A 20,700-nucleotide genomic window follows, 5' to 3' on the forward strand; every position below is an offset into this window, starting at 1 on the left:
CCTTAGGCATGCAAGGCAAGGGCTCTACCACTGAGCCACCTTCCCAGCCCAATTACTTGGTTTTTAAAGTCTTTTTTTCCCCCCTTTTGTTTTTCTTTTCTCTTCTTTGTTTTCTTTTCTGATTCTCAGGAATGATCTATATATTGATCAACATCTTATTTTATCTGTTCTTTGCAAAAACATAACGAGGAGCTATATAAGTACTCTTTATCCCTTTAACTGCTGTGAATTGTATACTAGAGTTTGTATCTGGAATGTTGTATAAGGCTCATGTGTGAAAGGCCAAGTGACAAGTCAGAGGCACTAGGAAAGAGAAGTGGAACCTTCAGGAGGAAGAGCCTGATGGAAGGGAAGGTAGGTCAACGGTGGGGCAGGGGGAGCGGCTTGCTCTTGAAGTGGATCCTGGGATCTTGGGCCCTTGTCTTTTTCTCTCCTTGGCTATGATGTGTATACTCCCACTATGGTGGTACTCCTTGCCACAGACTTGAAAGCAAAGGGCCAAATGACCCTGAACTGGAACCTCTAAAACTAAACTGAAATAATACCTTTCTTCTGTATAAGCTGATTCACCTCAAGTATTTGTTTTAGCAATGCAAAGAAGACTAAGCTGTTAGACCACCCAAGTGCATTGTGTACTTCCCTTATACACTGCTAGACATGGAAATTGTTTTTAATTCCACCGAAAGAAGCATTCTGTAATTCATATTTTTATGTATTTAACCCAAACGGGTTATCCTGGACTCTGAATAAAGGCCCTGTTGAATTTGTTCAACTTTATTCTAGTAAGTGAATTGTTCTCCACACAGGTTATGCTAAGTTACACTTCATTTAGCATTGTGTATGTGATCTTGGTCATTCCATGTGTTTTTGTGCGCATGTGTATTCTGATACTGGGCCTTGAACTTGGGACCTTAAACTCTCTCTTGGCTTTTACACTCAAGGTTTGTGTTCTGTCACTTAAGCCATACCTCCACTTCTGGCTTTTTGATGGTTAATTAGTCATCAAAGACTCATGAACTATCCTGCTTAGGCTCACTGGGAAACCCTGCTACCTCAGATCAGCCTCCTGAGTAGCTGGGATTACAGGCACAAGCCACCAGTATCTGGCTTATGCCATATTTTTGTTGATGCATGGTATTGTTATATTCTTTGTGCTTTTCTCATTGGAAGGGTGAACCTGGCATTTTTATTGTATTCTACCTTCCTTTTTGCTGATGACTAGTGAGTCATGTTATCATATTGGGAGGACCTTTGAGACCATCCACTCAACATTACCTCTTAGAGATGCCAAAACCAAGAATGAGACTGTTTCCTTATTTCCTTACTACTTTTTCTTTTCTTTCCTAAGGAGGTTACATTTAACCTCCTCTGCCCCTTGTTGTTCTAGCCTACTGAGTTCAGCATCTCATGCAGTAGTAGAAGTGTTGGTACAGGCAGCAAAGGTGGAAAATTACAAGGAGAGAAAATGATGACACTTCAACAGCACAGATTTCCCCCTGGCCATCAGTATTTTTTACCCCAAGAACAAGCTTGTTTCCCATATTTGTGATCTTCCTTGTGTTTGACACAGGATCTAGATCTCAGGGAGGGAGGTCAAATGTTTGCAAAACGATGGAACCGACTCTAATGCACTACGTGGCTTACAGGGTCCTCATCGCAGGCTGCAAATACGTCTGAGGCCAAGAGGTATCTCATCTCTGCAGCTGGCACTGCCTTTCCTGCTTCTGCCTGTGGCTGCAGTCAACTGGGAACGACTGATAAGGAGCAGTAAGTATTGGCTTTGTCCTTATAGGGATGGGTTCCCTAGCACATTTTGCCTGATGCTCTGGAGGTTAGCCCTCTTGAGTGCAGCCTCCCAGAGGCCAGCTGTTGGGACCAGCTAGGTCATGATGTCGTAATATGAAGTAACATGTGTACTGGCCCTGGAGGGCCGTTGGATACTTGCTCGTCCTTTGTAAAGCTTCTGGTATTGCAAGACATTATTGGGCTGTGATTCAGCCAGTCTTGTGTTTTCACTACCATCACACCAATAACTGTATCTTCCTGACTCCCTAATTCCAGTGAAGGAGCCTGACATTGAGTCCCAGGGGGCCTGTCCCATATGATTCCCGTTTCCCCAACACACAGGCAAGTGTGATTGCTTGGTACTTTTCCAAAGATGTGAAATAAAAGAACACATTGTGAACAGAGTAGCATTGTGATCCTTTTTTCTTTTTGTGCCATTCCTGTGGCTTGAACTCAGGGGGAAGGCACTGTCTCTGAGCTTCTTTTGCTCAAGGCTAGCACTCTACCACTGGAGCCACAGCTCCACTTCTGACTATTTTTAGTAGTTAATTGGACAGAACTATACTACCTGGGCTTTACTATCTGGGCTGACTTTGAACCTTGATCTTCAGATCTCAGCTTCCTGAGTAGCTAGAATTATAGTTGTGAGCCACTGGTGCCTGGCTCTGTGTTCTATTTTATTCTAGATAATTTGTGTAACTCAAACAACCTGTGAGCCTGTTTGTTTTACATACAGGGAAACATCACATCTTGATATGAAAATTCCACCACACATCAAAAACTGTTAACATCTTACTTGTACAACAATTTAAATAATGTTTCTCAGTGATCCTGAAGACATGATCATTTGATAAATCATGGTTCCTTCAGTTTTAATAGAGTCACACATTATCTCCCTTCCTCTAGTTTGCCTAACTCCTTCCTGTTCAGGTCATAGATGTGTGTGTGTGTGTGTGTGTGTGTGTGTGTGTGTGTGTGTGTGTGTGTGTGTGTGTGTGTAACTGAATCCTTTCCAGAACCCAGATTAACCCCTTGTGGGCTCTCAGACACTTCTGAAGTTTCATGGTGTCTTTGGAGACAGGTGGCTACCGTCGTGCTTTCTTAGAGTTTTATTTGTTTTGAGCTTCCACCTGGAGTCTCCTTCAGCTGGCACATGGGAGGAGGTGTGGGGAGAGCCTAGACACCTGGCCAGGATAGTACTTGTTTCTGTGCCAGTCCAAGGATCGCAGAGTAGCTTGGATTACAGTAGTGAGACACTGGGACCTTGCTAAGAGAAATATTTCTAAGGGACACGTATCCTGTCCTGTCCTGAGGCTGACACAGCCTCTCAAGATGTGCACCTGTACCCAGTACTTCAAACTGGCTTGTGTAACCGATTTTTGTCATGACAGGAAAAGTCATACAGGAAGAACACAGAGAACTCTTGATGGAGGAATTTGCAATCCTGCAAAGAGAAGTCCTGGGGAAAGAACTGCTCAAAGGGTCCCTTCTCTTCACAGGTCAGTTTTAGTCTGTAGACTCATTGAACACTCAGCTCCTTTCCTTGTCTGGGAAGTTAGAGGAACATTGGCTGGGTGCACAGTATTTCATGTATTGTACATTGGATCATTTATTGTATGGTAGTCATTCTTTGAGCAAGAATAGGAGAAAAGGACCCTGTTAGAGATACCTGCTCTTGTGGTTGGATGAATGCTCATATGGGTATCAGGACCATCTGAGTGGCTTTTATTAGAGAAGGAAAATCTTTAGGATCCTGGACTTCAATGGGTGATAAGATGCTTTATCTCCTCATGAGTTTCAAAACAATGGAATATCATTGTCCAGATGTTTGAAAATGATATAGGAGACTTATGACAAGGAGGATAACAATATGTGTCAGAAACTCACATAATAGCCATGTAAAGTTGGTAATTATTACCTTCAGAACAGGTAAAGCAATAGAAGGTCACAGGCATTGAGCTCACATACCAGCCAGGACCAGGTTAGATTCAGTTTGTGGCAGGAGGTGGTAGGAGCTGTTCTGTAAGGTGTTCAGAGGAGATGAACTTCAGAAGATAGTGAGCAGCCTGGAGGGAGCTGATTTTGCTTCTAAGTTTGATGCTTCATTTAGGTCCTAGTGCCTCCATGAATTTTTATGTGTGCTTCCTTAGAATTTTTCTGTGTGTCAAGGCTGGGGCTTGAACTCAGGGTCTGTGTGCTCTCCCTTAGCTTTTCCTCACAGGGCTAGCACTCCACCATGTGCCACAGCTCCATTTCTGGCTTTCTGTGGTTCATGAACATGAGCGTCACAGGCTTTCCTGACCCAATGGACTTCACACCACGATTCCAGATTGCAGCTGATTCTAGACATGAGCTGCCAGCACCCAGCTACAACTTGTATATGTCATTCTCTAGAACACGCTCATTGTTTTAAGTGTTAATGTCAGAATCATAAGAAATGATTGACAAATTTAATATAACGTATATGAAGTCTTAAGTTTAGGTTTTGTTTAAGATTTGGGCTAAGGACGAAGATGAGCAGTCAGCTTCATAATCAGGCAGAAATTCTAGTGCATACGCTCTCCAGAGTGTGGTTTTGTGAAGAGAGAAGGGAATATTTAGCACTCCATCAACTTGATGCTCTTGAACTAGCTGACCAGTGTTGCTGTTTTCTCTATTTCCATTTTCATGATGTGCGCCATTTCACATGGAGTTGATAAGAATCTGGGTTTCAGGAGCTTAGCAGACCATGGTTGTTCTCCTCTTGCCAGAAGACTTTAACATTATTGGTGGCAGTGGCAAATAACTCAGGACTCTCTACCTGCTACACATGAGCTATGCCTCAGCACCTTTGGCTTTAGTTTGTTTGTCAGAGGGTCCTGAACATTTACCCGGTGCCAGATGCAGTCAGTGACCTTCCTAGTCCTGCCTGTGAGTACTGGGACCACAGGCCCTTATACTTTGATATAGACTTTGATATAGAACCTCAGTAACTTTTGTCCAGACTGCTGGTCTTGAACCACACTCCTCCAGTGTCCATGTCCCAAGTAGCTTGTATTACGGTTTGCTCTACTGTGCCTGGATTGTGGGTGACTTTAAATCATTTATTGTAGAGGCGTTTTTTTTTGGGGGGGTGGAGGGTAGCTGTCTACCTAAGTACATGTAAACTTCCTATATTTAAAGCCTAGATCTTTTCATCATACTGTTTAGCTGAATTGTGTGCTATTGCCAGAAGCATGTCTCATTTTACTAGCAAAATTGAAGTTCAAACCTACAAGAAGCTTTCTTATTTGAGGCTACATTTGGCTGCCTGGTAAGGCAAAGTCCCTGTGTCCATGCGCTCTCCCATGTACCTGGGTCCTGCTGTCAGGCATTCTCTTCTTCCTAGTCCTCACAGCATTTGTGATTGCCCACAGCTGGCCAATGGACGAAGAGCAGTTTGGCTTTCCTGCATTTAGTGGCATCTCTTGCCTGACCTGGCTGGTATCCTTCTTGGGTAAGCATTTCCTGGTGTCTGCTACTTTGGCAGAGCAAGAAGAGGAGCAGTATATGTAAATCACTGTGTACCTAGAGACCAAGGACAGATGTAAGTCATGAGAAACCTATGAGAAGGAGACTTCAGGCTGTGTCCACTATATACAAGGGTGACAACAGAGAAAACCCCAAGGGACACAGCCAGTTGTCCAGGTGCAGCAGAGCTGACAGCTTGCAAAGACTAGAAAGTAGTCCCACTTGTGTTGCCTCCATTGTCCAGTAAGTGAATAGTTGCTTATAGAATTGAAGCATGTTGCGGAGGTCAAGTACTAGAATCTTTACTGTATACTTCTTTATTTGCATACTCAATTTAGAGATTGGCCTCTCTCTGCATTTCCTAGGAGGATCCTGATGTAGTTGGCTCAAGTGATCCTCATAACCTCGGCCTTCCCAGTAACTGGGACTCTAGGCCTGCACCCCTGCTCCCAGCTCCCTTCACGTAGCTTTACTGATGAAGAAATGGAGGTGTGAGAAACATGTTGCCATTCTTCACTGCCTCACATCTGAAGGCATGATAAACATTCTGAGATAGATCAGACTGTTTATATTACCTAAAGTTTATTTACATCCAATGTCTTTTAGCTGTCATAGCCAATGACTACACTCCTGGCTTCTGATGGTGCCTTGGAGGAGTGCTTTCACATGTTTCCAGTTATTTTCTTTCTCCCTCCAGCTTATCCCATTCTGCTAGAAGGAGATATTTGAGCTCAAACATGGCATCTGTCTGGACCTTATCATCACACCTTTTAGCTACTGATAACTGTTGTCTTGGGACAGAATTCCTTAAGTTACTTTCAGATAGTATAGTTGAGTGAATGAGGACACAGGCTGATTATGATAGTAGCCCATAAAATGCCTAGAAAAAGCCGGGCATCGGTGGCTAACACCTGTAATCCTAGCTACCCAGGAGGCTGAGATCTGAGGATCGAGGTTCAAAGCCAATCCTGGGCAGGACACCCCTTGACTCTCAGAAAACCGGAATTGGCATGTGACTCAAGTGGTAGAGTGCTCGCCTTGAGCTGAATTGCTGAGGGATAGTGCCCACTCCCAGAGTTCAAGCCCCATGACACACACACACTCTCTCACACACACACACACACACACACGCACACACACACACACACACACACACACACACACACACACGAATTGCCTGGAAAAGCAGGGGTCATCCCTCCAATCCCTGCTATACAAATGCAGTAGGAGGCAATGTCTCATGAGTAGCATGGCCTGGCCTTTTCAATTCTTTTTTATATTTTATTTTGTTTATTTTATTATAAAGATGCTGTGCAGAGGGGTTACAGTTATATGAGTAAGGCAATGAGTACATTTCTTGTCGAGCATTGTTACCCCTGCCCTTCTTCTCTCACTATCCCTTGCCATCCCCACCTCCCTCAGTCCTCCCCAGAAGGAAAGTTGTAAATTTCATTTCCAATATACTGTCCTATGAGTATCATTGTTGCAATGGGTCATCCTGTGTCCTTGTTTCAGCGATTTGTTATTTCCCTTCCCCTCCCCAAATTATACAAATGTATATAGAAGATTCAGGGTACAGGTGAAAAAAAAAAGATTCAGGGTACCAAAATCAAGTAGAGTGACAAACAGGGGATATACCATAGGGGGAAGAACATACAAAGGAAACCAAATAATCACATAGTGCATTAAAAACTACAATAAAGGAAGACCTCTTGGGTCCATATCTTGGGGTTCATTTCACCTAGCATCATCTTCTATGGTCATATGTATATAGCTGTTGAGCTTTTCTGCTCATCTGACAAAATAATGCTAGATGTATATTAAGTATTGCATATGAGGGAAACGATGGGGCCTATATTTCTTTGGGTCTGGCTTGCTTCAGTGAATATGATTTTTCCAAGTCTTTCCATTTCCTAACTAATGGTTAGTGTCATTCTTTCTGATGGAAGCATAGAATTCCATTTTAAATATGTATATATGTATATACATATATATTTATATATATCACATTTTCTTGATCAATTCATCTACTGAGGGACATCTGGGTTGGTTCCATATCTCAGCGATGGTGAATAATGTTGCGATAAACATATTTGTGCTGGTAGCCTTCGTATGGTTTTGTTTGTGATCATTTGGGTAAATGCTCCGAAGTGGAATCCTTATATATTAACCTGCTCCGGAACGGTCTGGCCTTTTACAAGTGTTTTCTGTCTCAGTCTGTATACTGACTCCTTGAAGGGGCAACTGAGGCACAGAAGTCAAGAAACTTCGCAAGGATGTTGTTAGACTTTCCTTGTCTACAACAAGTGACGGAGAGAAACTGTTTCAAGGAGGAAAGGAGTGTTTTGGCTTGCTTCCGGCCTCTTCAGTCCAGGCTTGGTTGTGAGAGGCTTGTGGTAAGTCAGACATCATCTCATCAGCAGTGAGCAATGGCAGAGGCTGCTTCTCTCATGCAGCCAAAGCAGGCTGCACAGTACAGGAAGGGGCAGGACAGACACTTAACCAGTGATCTATTGCACTAGGTCCCAACTGCTAAGTTCCCAGCACCTCCCCAGCTAAGTCCACAAGCAAAGGACCAAGGCAACATTTCCTATTCAACTAGTAACTGATCCAGGGATTTTCAGTCCTCACTCCAGTTGCCTTTCTGCGGTCCTCACACTGTGTGCATTCTCCCCAGCCATGCGGGAAGCACACAGAAACAAGTATAGACCACACATGGTACTGTCTGCATCTTCTCACAGTCCTCACATACCATAGTCCTTACTAATTTATTGGCTGTGTTTAAATTTTGTCAAAGTATGTATTCAGTTTGTTCAAGACCCACTCATGCAGATATCCAATTTAGAAGTAGTGACAAAAGCACCTGTATTCAGGTCCTCAGGATGCTGTGGAAGGAGGCACGGGCCCTGTCTGGTTCTTCAGGACTTGCTCCAGAATCGCCACCTTGGCCATGCCTACAAAGCATGTGCTGACATGCTGACACAGGTGTGGATGTGGCTTCCTGCAAAGAGAAGAATGAATTGCCAGTGCCCTGGTTGGTGAGTAGTTGCATTTGTAAATATTCCTGAGTGATGTCAAAGAGGAACCCCCTCAGTGAGCCCAGGCCTGGCTCCAGTGGACTGGGTAGCATCAGTTGCCATACATACTCAGGTTATGAATGAACCAGACCCTTCCTTTAGGACAGAATTTACCCAGGAAAATGTCCTCACTGTTGCACAGGCAGACATCGTAGCTCTTCCCTGCTATCGGAAGAGAAACAACCCAGAGAAAGGGGTCACAATTTGGAGAAGTGGCGTTTTACATACTTTGTAGGTTTTCAGGAGCTCTGATGGGAGCTTCAGTGGGAAACAGAAGGGAAACAGAGGACCCTGTCTGCTTTGGACCCAATTGTTGGTATTTTCTGGCATGTTTAGGTTGAGAGAGTCATGAGAATGTGATGAGAAGAGCACTAAGAATGCCGATGGCCTGTGGCGTGATGGACATCTGGCTGTCACTGAGCTGCCACATTGAGCCACAGCTGCAAGGAAGCTGAGTGCACAGTGAGGCCATGTCTGAAGAAGGTGGGCCAGCCTCCCCACCTGCTCCCCACCATGCGCTGTCTAAAGTGAGGCTTCTCCTGTCTTTTTACAATCTGCTAACCTGGCTTGAGGAGAAAGGGCCTGTCTTCAAAGAAACAGACGTTGAAGGTTCCATTTCAAATCTGGATCCCTGGAGAATGTACCAAGTGGAGGTGTCAGCAAGAACAGGTTCCAGAAAGAGTCAAATCTGTTTGTGCAGAAGCTCTGGGGCCAGGTCTTTAGAAGGAACTGGCTGCAGAAAGGAAGCTCATCCTGCACTGCCTGGTGCTGGCAGAGGTGGTGCAGAGGTGCTGCTGCTTGGAGCAGTAGGAGAAGAAGCAGTGGGTACCACCAGCACCACATCACAGTTGGATGTTCTTGGCTGTTTGCTTCCATTCTTACCATTAAACATGTTGGAGAAAGAGGATGAGTATGCCGCTACCAATCGTGGGAGTGAGATTTGGAGTTGTGTACAAAGAAAGTCCATACCATGGTGGAGCTGAATTGATTGTGCCATACTTCTGGTTCCATTAGTTCTTCCCCACTATCCTAAGAGGTGGACAATTGTCACTGGTATATTAGCCTTTGGAAATTAAAAATGGTTAAGTCTATAATGGTATAAAATAATAAGCACAGATATATCAAATCAGTTTCATAGGCCTGGATTCTACCTGCAGCCCTCACACAGTGGTCACTTCCTCAGAGCAGGCAGGAGTCAGGGACTGTGTCGTCAGGATAGATGGCAGGATCAGCACCATGGTCGGCAGGACCAGTAACATGGTCCTGGTGATGGAGGTGGAAACCACATTGGAGGGTTACCTCAAGGGCTTCTGTTGGGTGGCTTTAGAGCAGGAAACCCTGGCCTCTGTTTCCCATGAAAAAGCCCCCACCATGGCTCCCAGTCAGGCTGAATGCATAGACCTCCTTGGCCCTGCATGCACGAACCATGCCAGTGAGCATAAGTTGCCATCATCAGAGTCTTGGGCACTGACTGTGACATTTTTGTTTTCAGTCATGGGGCCTGAACTTGGCCTCTGTGCTGTACCTCAGCCCTTCAGCTAAAGGCTAGTGCTCTACAAATTGAGCCATAGCGTCACTTCTGGCTTTTTCTGCTTATGTGGTCCTGAGGATTCGAACCCAGGGACTCAGGCATGCAAGGCAAGCACTGTACCACTGAGCCACCTTCTCAGCCCTGACTGTGACATCTTGAGCAAGGGAGATGGTGGACCTAGGGAAGGAGCAGACAGGGAAGGGCACACCTAGGAATCTAGAGGCAAAGGATGCCAAGGTTCTCCCTCCCCTGCCAGGATCCCCGTGGCGGAGGCGCCTGTCCACTTCCCTGTTGCTTGAAAAGTGAAGGCCTCCCATCTCCACTTTTCTCCACATCAACAAACTCCACGTCCAGGCTGCTCTCACTCTAACTCCTCTTCCCATGCGCAGTGGCAGCCGAATATTCTCAGCCCTAGGAGCTGAGTGGTGCCCAATCCACTCTGGTAGCCCGATCCCTTTGTGCCCTTTCCACCTCTACCTCAGTGAACATGGTGCAGAAATCACTGGCTCTCCATGCCCACACTGGTCACTCCATCAGCCCACCAAATGAGCCCAGAGATTGGCCTCAAATTCTCTTGGATCCCAGGCTGCCACACTCTCTGACTCTCCAGAAGAGTAGAGAGCTGAGGATACAGGACACTGAACAAACTCCCCATTCTTTTCAGCTTCCCATCTCACCCACCCTCTCATTCGCACACAGACCTTGTGGCAGGTAGAGCTCCAGTATGCGCATGTGAGGACCCATATGAATGAACACAGACGTGTGCCACCGTGCCTGTGTGGATGAATCTGTGTCTATGTGTCCATGTGAGGTCATGTGTGTACCTCTCTCAATAGGTGTGTTGAACAAGGGAGTCTCTCATTGGTAGGCTTCCAAATAGAGAAGACCTCATCTGTGTGTGCACTTGTGAAATGCTCACCCCCACATAGAGCTCAGATGTTGCCTTTCCTTTTTCTTTGTCGTTCATTGTTGGCTTGCATGGATTTGAGATAGAATCTCTTGCCTAGTTATCCTCCTTGAACTTGGTATCCTCCTCCTGGAAGCTCCTACTACAGGAAAGAGAGGCCTAGGCAAGGACAAGTGGTTTGCAGTTTATTCTCTGTCTAGACACCATGTGCAGGGACTGAATCTCTACAAGAGTGCAGTGAAAATGACTGACACCAGCTGTAGGGTTCCCAAGCATTGGATAGATACTGGGTCTTATTCAGTGTATAATATGCTCAAGCAGGTGCTGGGTGGAAGCACTAGGAATGAATGGGTGACTGGGGGAGGCAGGCAAGCACAGGCACTTGTACATGAGGAGACATTTAAACTGGTAGGAGGGATCTGGTGGGAACTCATTAAGTGTGTCCTCATAACCATGACATTAACTAGACAGAGGACAGTTGGTTGTGTATGTGGAGTGTGTCTAGTTTGGCTCCTGCCCTGCCATGGGGCCCAGCTAGCACCCAGGGGACATTTGCAGAGGTCTGGTCTGAGGCTGAGTTCAGAAGAGGGGACTTCCCTTCATTGATGATGTTATCCCCAGAGATGATGTCACAAAGGGCCAGCAGGAGTTGGTGCTGGTTATCAGCTGAACCAGCTGAGCTGTATGGAAAGCAGAGGGACAGCAGGATGTTCTCCTGCTGTTGCCCGCTATTCCACAGAACAGCGCCACAAAGCGAGTTCGATATTGTTCGAAGACGCTGGGTCATCCCTTGTCCCAGTCGCCTGAGAAGATCTACACCATGTATCCCACGGGTGAATCAAGGAAGAAGGAGGGTGTGGAGGGAGGGCGAGTCCCCTAACCTACTACCTTCTGGCAGCCTCAGATGCCATGTGTTTACATTCTTGAGTGGGGTGTAAATACATGAGTTTGTGTGTGTGTGTGTGTGTGTGTGTGTGTGTGTGTGTGTGTGTGTGTGTGTCCCCAGGTTATTTTCATTGTATGGCCCTGAGCCTTTTCCCAGTGTGCTGCTGTTTCTATGTTTGAACTGTGTCTCATTTCTTCACAGCAGTTAGAGTGGGTTTTAGCCCCCACCCTTCCTGATCCCTGCAAAGCAGGATACCTGCAGGGAGGCAAAGTGGAGAAGCTAGTAGACCACTTAGTGCCTGCCCTGCTCTTCGGAGATGCTGTGTTTGTCCCAGTGTTTCTGGGGACATACCGCACTTTCACGACTGCCCATCACGTGTTGAACCTGCTGTTCAACAGGTAAGTGCCACCTCTGATCCTAGGGATGGGTCCATTGGCTAGGCCTTGGCATGTGCTGCACCAGTAAGGATCTGCTTGGATCCTGACTACTGGCATGCTAGGAGCAACATCCTCACTGCCTGAGGCTGGAGGGGTGGGATGGGTCCTGAACAGGCCTGTCCACATCATGACCTTACACACTAGGGAGCGCAGGGATGTGGGCGGAGCTGGGAGAAGCCCCTCTCTCATGAAGAACTCCTCTCTACATCGAGGCCTCCTATGAATAAGACCTCAAGAAAAGCATTTTCCAAATTGACAGTGGTGGTTGATGTTCCATCTGGGCATCTTGACCTACCTGAACCTCACTAGGAAGCCCAGGGGAAACACTGAGAGACCCCATGCCCATTGAGGTGTGTGTGGGGGAGGAAGCTAATGGGCTCATCATCTTGTGTGGGGATGCATTTCCAGACGCTTGACACCACTCAGTGAAAGAACAGGGAAATCCTTGTCATCCTGAGCTCCATCCTGTGCTCAGAGAGACCACTGGGACTGTAGACATCATGTGCAGACACAGTATGTTTGACATTCTCATGGTGTCCCCTAGATACAGTCATTTCCTTGAATATGAGGAGGAGAAGGCAGGCGCGCAGGAGCACCTGCAGCGGTGAGTGTGTCTGGGGGAGGAGGGAGGGCATGTGTCTTAGGGGTGGTTGCAAAGAGCTGGCTTTGGGAGGCCTGGGCAAAGGGAAATTGAGATTCCTGAGGGGAAGGCTCAAGTCCAGGTAGAAATGTGTCCCTGCAGAGATTGTGTGTGCTTGTTGTGTGCCTATGGAGGGTGGGAGAAGCCTCTGGCATGTGACCAACCCAGTCCCATTTGCCTGCCCTGGGAATCCTCAGGACCACACAGAACGGGGAGGGCGACACTGCACCATCATGGACAATCCCCTGAGATTCCAGGGGCCTCAGTGAGTGCTCAAGGGCCAGGATGTGCTGTTTGGGTTGAGAGTCAGGACAAGACTGTTGACACCTGGCTCTATGTGAACAGGAGGCCACTAGAGGCCACTAGAGGCTGCCCAAGTGAGGAGATTCTGGGTTCTGGAGATAACAAGCAACAGGACAAAGCACCCCAGAGATGACAGTTTGGGGAGCATGCCCAGGGACACCAGGCGGTGGGTGTGGGTGGGATGGTTTCATCTGTGATGTAGGTCTTGTCGCATCGCTCGTGTAGACAATGTGTGTAGTGCAGCCAGGTGACCAGGCCCGTTGTGGGCTATGGGCATGGGCAGGCCCAGGAGCCCAATTCATACACCTGTGTTTGAGGGGGTCTGAAAGGAGGGTAGGCCCAGCCTCTGACTCTGCTGCTTCTCCCTCTGCACCTAGAGCCTTCTCCTTCATACTGGGCTCCTGGATGAGGGAGTACCCAGAAGACTTCACTGGAGCACCGGACACGTCCTGCCTGCAACACCTGGTAACATATCTACACCTCAATATGCCTGGCTCTGTTGAGGAACAGCAGGCCCGCCTTCTGCTCAGCCAGCTGGAGCACATGCTTCTCAAGAAGCCAGAGCTGGAGGGTGAGTAGCATGGGCTGGCAAAGGAGAGAACAGGTGTGGGATTCCAAGCTTTGTCCACCTGAAGGCAGCTCCCATGCTACCATGGGGCCATCAACAGGACAGCCAGGGAACCTGGATGCCTTGGCATGAAACCTGTCCTGGCAGGGCTTCCTGGGGTGGAGTCCAGGGACTAGGGCTTCTCAGCAGGCAGGGGTCTCGTGGCCGTAGGAATGACTGAGGGGAAGGCAGTGCTGTAGGGGATCTTTTCTTGCAGCTGTTCCACCAACTGCCAGGCTTTATGAGGAAACCACTGTACACCCACTGGATCCAACACCCTGCGTAGAAGCAGTACTACCATGTCAGTCAGAGCTGGAACTAGCTGTAGCCTCAGAGGCCCCCTCAGCTCCAGGAGCTGCAGTGGAGCTCCAACAAGAACCCCATGCAGACGGATGTTCTGCCTCACCTCCGTCAACTGTGACCGAAGAGATCAATCCACCTGCAGGTCAGCCAATGGCCCACAGCCTTGCACCATCTCCAGCACCAAGTCTGGATCTTGACCTGCAATACTCAAATGAAGAAAGAGTGGCTGATCCCTCAGTGCCAGGGGCACTTAGCGCAGTGGTAGCAATGGCTCTAGAGCCAGCCATTGGTGCACCAATACATGCCAGTGATGAGGGTATGCCAGTGCCCACTCCAGAAGCCCAGCTGCCTGAAGGCCAGTGTGACCCAATTCTGCAACCCGCCCAAGAAGGAGACGCATCTGCAGTTCAACCAGAGCCCTCCAAACCTATTGTAGTGAGCAGCTCAGGGCCAGAGCTAGAGGCTCCAGGAGATGAAAGCCTGGAGTCTGTTCTCGGTCCATCTGGGGAGCAAGTGGAGTCTCTGTGTCCGTCTGGGGAGCAAGTGGAGTCTCTCGGTCCATCTGGGGAGCAAGGGGAGTCTCTCGGTCCATCTGGGGAGCAAGTGCAGTGTTGCCCGCTTGCTGGAGAGGCTGACTGCCTTGAGTCTGTTGCTGAGCAGCCAGAGCCACCCGTACAGGAGCCTCTGCCGCCCAGCCAGGATGTAGCACCCATCCCATCTGTGCAGCTGGAAGCTGACACAGGCGTAGGAGGGGACATTCCTCCAGTTACTTATTCTGACAAATACTATGAGCCGCCAGTGGCTGAAGACGCCGATGGTGCTCTGACCTGTGCTGCGGAGCAAGAGCCTGCTCGCCCACCAGCTAGCGAGGCAGACAGGCCTGCGGAAATAGACCCGGCTCCCTGGGAGTGTGTGGAGATGGAGGATGTGCAGATTTCCTCCAGGGGGCCAGCCCGGATGTCCATGCTGGAGTTAGACAGTGATGAGGAGACAGCTCGAGTGCTAGATTGGCTGCCCGAAGAGAAGGCAGATCAGTTCTCCATCATGGCCGTCGTAAGTAGCTTGGCAGGGCTGGGCGTGCGGGCTTTCCTTTGCACCTCCACTGCCACACCTGCCTCAGGGCAGAGTCATGCTGACCATTCATTTCATCTTTTCAGAAACTGTTCAAAAGACTCATCCCTTACCACCTTTTGAGTTACGTGTATGTACAAGCTGACCAGGAGGAGTGTCTGGAGCGCCTGGCACCCACTCTGCTTCCCATACTGGAGCACTGTGAGCAGGTCTCCAGTTGTGTGATCACCACGTGCCTCGGGGACCACAGCATGGAGGCAGCAGAGAGAGCCCAAGTGGTGCAGCACTGGATAGAGGTGGCTCTGGTATGAGCAGGAGGGGCCCAGGGACCCTTCTTCCCTTTCGCACTCCCACCAAGTGGCTGCCTGCTCACTCACAGCCACTGCCTAGCCTTAAAGCCCTCCTCCTACTCTGCCCTCACTTGGGCTGTGTGCATTCCTGCCCTGCTTCCACTGCCATTCCCCTCCCCCAAGCTGTCCCAGTTCAGCCTAGTAACAAAGGCCCAGCCCCAGGCCAAGCAGGGGAGCCCAGGAGTTTCCTCCACAGCTCTCCTCACCCATTCTTCACTCCTAGGAGTGCCACCTACGAAAAAATATCTCCACCTTATTTGCAATCGTGTGTGCTCTGCAGAGCAGCCAGCTCCAAGGCCTGAAGAAGACGTGGAGATTGGTTTGCAGGTGGGTGCACCTTTCTCCTGGGCAACCCTTGCTTCCTCAGCTTAGCGTCCATCTCCTGGGAGCCCAATGGCAGTGCCCCATGGCAGAGACCACAGCTCTATGGCCTTGCCTAGGATTTGCCTGCTAGGTTGGGATTCCTCTTCTGCCATACATTGCACAAGGCCCTTGGGGACGTTTTCCTTCAGAGACATCACAGCTACACCAGTCTGTGCAGTACTCTTCCAAGCAAAACCACTCTGGGAATTGGGGTGGAGCTGGAGGTTTCCCCTCAAGACTTTGTTCCTAACCATGTGACCTAAGGGTCACAGTGGCTCTCCCTGCACAGCCCTGTGCCCATTAGCATAAAGTCCTGCCTCAAAATGGGAAATCCATTCACACTCCTCCTCTCCCTTCCTCTCCCATCTGTCACCTTGTCTCTGCCAATCGTCCAGGGAGAGAGTAGCTGTCTATCAGGAGCTGAGGAGGATACACTGCCAGGAGCAAGTGTACAAGGTTGTATGAGCCCCGGAATAAGATTTGACCCTCGGACGGAGGCGAGGGAAATTTTCTCTCTGATGGAATTCAAGGAGCATATCCAACATAGCTAGGAGAAGCATCCGTCGTGGGCTTGGGTGGGGGACAGATCGTATGGGGAACAGGAGGTCCCTGGGGACCCCGTGGAGTGAGTGGAGGAGGCCACCTGGGTGTCTGAGGAGGGTGGAGAAAGTGACAGGGTTGGGTTGTCAAGGTTGCTGCTGAGATTTCCTGTCAAGCTTCCTCCTGAGTGTGGCCTGTGTTGAGGCTGCCTCTCTACACCCCGCCAGCCTGGCACGCCCAAGCCATGCCCTGGCTCTATTTCTGGGTGGCCTTCCCGTCCCAGGAGGGAAGCCTAGCCAGTCATGTGAGGTCAAGATGTCCCTTCAGATCAAGCAGCCCCAGAAACATCTTTTAGGGGATGCAAATGGCCACATCCACCATGGAGACAGGCCTTGGCATATGCTCTGGCCTGCCCAGGGATACAGTGCTGATGGTCACAGGGAGCCTGAGATCCTAGGGCCCAAGCCATGGCTGTCACACCACATTTGCGGCAAGAGGGGACTTTGGAGGGTTGAATGGTTAGAGAAGGAGTATGTTCTACATCCATGCTAACTGCTGCCAGGGGCGAGAGTCCAGATACAAGAGCTTCTGGAAGAAACTCAAGAGAGGCTGCAAGAAGCCTCAACAATTGGTGAGTGTGCATGCCTGAGGCCAGGGGCTTTCTAGAAGGAGTAGTTGAGGGGGGTCCCCCAACCCAACCGACCTGTTGGCCCACTCCCTTAATGCCCCATCACACCTGGCCTCTGCTCAGATGGCATGTTGCAGCAATGAGTTGCAGCCACAGCACTAAGGCCTGCACAAGAGTAGAGGAGCAGGTGAAGGGCAGGGCCACAGACCTTGCCCGTGTGTCAAGTGCCAGCCCTGGAGGGGCCCAGACCTAGATAGATTTCCCCATGCAGGGCTGTCTCTTTGGTATGGGGTAGAGGGTGGATCATTGAGGAATGAGCCTGTCTTGCCCCAAGTTCTGCTAGATAGATGGCTCCATGGGACTGGGGTAAGTCGGGTTCTTGCGAGGAGCTTAACAGGACTCTTCTGATCTTTCTGCACCCAATGCCACAGGACTATCCCGAGGGCACAGTCCCTTACCTGGGCACCGTCCTCACACACCTGGCCTCACTGCACAAAGACCAAGATTCCAAGGATGTGAGTGAACAGGGCCCCAGCCCTGGGAAAGCAGATTGGGGACAAAGAGCCTCTCCCTGCCCCTTGACCTCCAGCAAGAGCCCACGTCCTCCCCAGCCCCAGAGTGCCAAGCACCACAGCAATCCTACTTGTGATGCCCTATGCCCTCAGACCTCAGTGCTGCTGATGACATGGGGCCATGTCTCAGAGGGTGGTGAGCAAGGGTGGCAGTGTGACAGCAGGTGCTCAAGCTGACATAGCATGTGTGAATAGCATGGCCTTGTCACTGGAAGCCTCAAGTCTCTGCCATGTGCACAGAGAGTTGAGCAGTGAGCTCCCTGTCCTCAGGACCTAGGCCTCCCTGCCCTAGACTGAGAGCAATCCTAGTCCAGCTGTGCACCCAGCCTGCCCTCTGCTGGAAGGACTTGGTAGGGCGCCAAGTGGAAACAGCATTTTCTTAGCACATATTCTTTGCTTTGCAGGGCTCTTGGCTGAATGTAAAAAGAAGACGAGAGGTGAGAAAATGACACCTTCCTCTGCAGGCAGCCAGCTGTGCGGGTCCCTTAGGTCCTTCCTTCCCTCTGATGTGGATGGTCACATCACTTGTCCTCCAGAGGTCAGGAGATGGGGCCTGGAGCTGGGGATCTAGGACAGCGTGCTGGGGTTGGGCACTGGATCTCAGTAGAGAAAGGCGAGTGTGTTGGGGAGAGACAAGAGTGAAGCCAAGTGAAGACCCGAAGTCAGCTGCCTGGCCTACCTTGCCCTGGTCCAGGTCCATCACCACTGTGTCCTTTCTCTCAACCAGGAATTCAAGGTGATGGCACTAATGAAGGAACTAAAGGGCTCATGTCAGGAGCTCCAGGTGGTTCCTGACATGAACTTCGTATCTTGGTTTAACAACATGAACCGCCTAAATGAGTTGGAAAGGTGAGCTGGGGTAGGCAGTGGGGGCAACAAACATGGGAATCCCCAGCACCAGTCCATGAGAGCCTGTTGTCTGAGTCAGCCTCCCACCAGACCTGTTGAAGGAAGGGTGTATGAGCTCCTGAGTCCCCAGGGCCCCTGGGAGGGAACCCCCAGAGTGGAGCCTGCTGTCCAACCAGCTACTTCTTGTCTTAGCTCCAAGCTATCCAGGGAGCTGGAGCCTCCCCGCCGGGTACTTGTCCTGAGCAGGAACAACAAGAGGAGCCCTCCCCTGAGGAAGCGCTCAGGAAAGTAAGTACATTGGCCCAGGGGCCAGGGACTCCCCAGGGTCTGGGTGGTGGGACAGGCAGCCTGATGAGCTGGGGCTGCCATCCCACCACCTGCCACACAAGCCTTTGGGTGGTGTGGCCTGAGCTCTGCCCAGCTCACTTCCTTCATTGGGGTCCCACGGTGGTCCTCAGAGGATTGGGCATATGGCTCCTTGAAAATGAACAGTAAGGAAGGCTGCCTCAAGCCCAGGGGGCAGTGGGTGTGGGACAGCCCTGTGGTTCAGGGAAGCCCTGGAATTAAGGCAGTCCCTCCATTCAGTTGCCAGGCTTTGACAAGAGAGCTCAGCAACAATGGCAGTTCCCAGTTGGAGACAAATGAGCAGCTCAGCGGTGGGAATGGCAGCCATGCACCCAGCATGCACTTGGGCTGCTCACCCAAGCCTTCTTCACACTGCAACCGATTATTTCAGTCGGCCCCAAACATCTGCATGGCAAAGATGACAGAATATGAGGGAATCTTGCCGTTCCTGAGCCCCCAGCCCTCCCGGAGAGCTGGGCATGGGGCTGTATCCTAGGCTGTCCTTTCTTCAGCCAAGATGCGTGCACCCCAACCAGAGAAAATCATATTCTCCAATGAGTTATGGGAAATGCGTTGCACAATGCACAAAGACTCAAATGTCAGGTCATTTAGATTAAAAACCTATGTGGAAACACTAATAGCGTGTTAAAACCATTTCTTTACAAGAGCAAGGTTTTGGTGGGTGCTTTTCTTTGCCTTCCTTAATGGCAGAGACTTCTGCATATTCTGTTCTAAGAAGAAATCCTTTCAGGCTTTGAGCTCATTTTTTTCCTGCAGAATGAGCAAGAGCAGGTCCCTCTAGGGGCTAGGCTTTCAGTCAGGTGTTCTCATGAACTGTTCCACACGCCTGGAAATCTGAGTGTTGAAATGTCTCCTTTGCAACAGCCATCATCTGTGTGGGAAGCTGCTGGCTTCTGTGCAGGCAGGGAATCCACTTCAACCTGCTGGGAGGGACTGGAGTCACCATGCAGGACCCTGGGGGGAAATCAAATGAGGCCACACCAGACCCAGGGCAGTGCTTCAGGGAGGGAGACACTGCTGAGCTGCAAGAAGAGCTAAACGTAGTCAGACCAAAATCACAGTTCTTCCAAAGCAAGTACCTGCCTAAAACTATAAGCACACTGATAAAGGGAAACCCAGGGAAACATGTAAAGGAGAAGATACAGATCACAGAAAGCACATCAGTCAAATGCCAGAGCCACTCAGTTTCCTAAGGGAATATAAACCCTCTTGACTCATCATTTCTTTGAGTTCAAGTAATTCTTCAATAGTTGCCCTCCTGAGCTCTTATGCCAGTTACAGGAAGAAGATATATTATCTCTTCTCCATTACACAGTTGAAGAAAGCCATGGCAAGAGCACTTCCCCTTTGTGTTTACAATACCAGAGTTCCAGTGAACAAAATTCCATCTGGCCAAGCAGACACACATGACCAGGAAGGAAAGTGGGGACTATGCTTCTAGACTCCTCCACAGAGCAGTAGCAAAGGAGCCCAGCAAGAGATCAATAGAGGTTAATGCACTTAATGTTGTTTCAATCCTCTACTGTAAATTACCTGCCAGGTGCTTGTGACTCACATCTGCAATTTCAGTGTCTCAGGAGCCTGAGATCTTCAACCTTATACAACTGAGATACACACTGTCATTCCAGATATCCTTGCAGACTGTTGAAACCTAAGACGGTCAAAATATAAGCTTTCATATCCATGACCATACAGTGGAGTTCAGATTTTGCATGAAAGCTACATTTCATGAAATGGTAAATTCTATCAGATGCAAGAATAGAATACTCAACCCAACTTCCTAATGGAATCACTGCCCAAATGAATGACCTAACAGCATCAGTGCTGGATGTGATGAGAGGGGAAACAAAGCTGAAGATACAATGTTTCGTTGTAAAGAGAAATGTTTCCTTTCTCCTGTGAGGAGCTTTCAGATAGCTTTCCTTATTTTGTCTTCAAAGATCATTGAGAAAGAAGTATCCTTTTAAGTGGATATTTTGGTTCAGCCATTTATCGG

General features: G+C 49.1%; 1 protein-coding gene across 4 annotated transcripts; it reads left to right on the top strand.

Moving 5' to 3' along the window:
* Positions 1-268: 268 nt before the first annotated feature.
* On the top strand, positions 269-19,321 carry LOC122120747 (ral guanine nucleotide dissociation stimulator-like). 4 transcript variants are annotated; one of them, XM_042694978.1, is made up of 18 exons: positions 269-354; positions 1,647-1,767; positions 7,513-7,670; positions 8,148-8,312; positions 8,688-8,834; positions 11,877-12,073; positions 12,657-12,716; positions 13,433-13,626; positions 13,880-15,018; positions 15,123-15,341; positions 15,610-15,713; positions 16,145-16,205; positions 16,852-16,920; positions 17,349-17,432; positions 17,894-17,926; positions 18,217-18,338; positions 18,531-18,626; positions 18,924-19,321. In XM_042694978.1, exons 8-18 carry the CDS (start codon positions 13,461-13,463, stop codon positions 19,177-19,179), a joined length of 2,349 nt encoding a protein of 782 aa, XP_042550912.1. In that variant the 5' UTR covers positions 269-354; positions 1,647-1,767; positions 7,513-7,670; positions 8,148-8,312; positions 8,688-8,834; positions 11,877-12,073; positions 12,657-12,716; positions 13,433-13,460; the 3' UTR covers positions 19,180-19,321. The 4 variants fall into 4 exon arrangements, with proteins under 4 accessions (XP_042550912.1, XP_042550913.1, XP_042550914.1 ...); XM_042694979.1 differs by lacking the exons at positions 269-354; positions 1,647-1,767 and adding exons at positions 3,197-3,284; positions 5,181-5,260; XM_042694980.1 differs by lacking the exons at positions 269-354; positions 1,647-1,767 and adding an exon at positions 5,248-5,260 and having other exon boundaries at positions 7,491-7,670.
* The last annotated feature ends 1,379 nt before the right edge of the window (positions 19,322-20,700 follow it).

This window comes from Dipodomys spectabilis, unplaced genomic scaffold (genome assembly GCF_019054845.1).
Source record: "Dipodomys spectabilis isolate Male_0828 unplaced genomic scaffold, ASM1905484v1 ptg000178l, whole genome shotgun sequence".
Lineage (NCBI taxonomy): Eukaryota > Metazoa > Chordata > Mammalia > Rodentia > Heteromyidae > Dipodomys > Dipodomys spectabilis.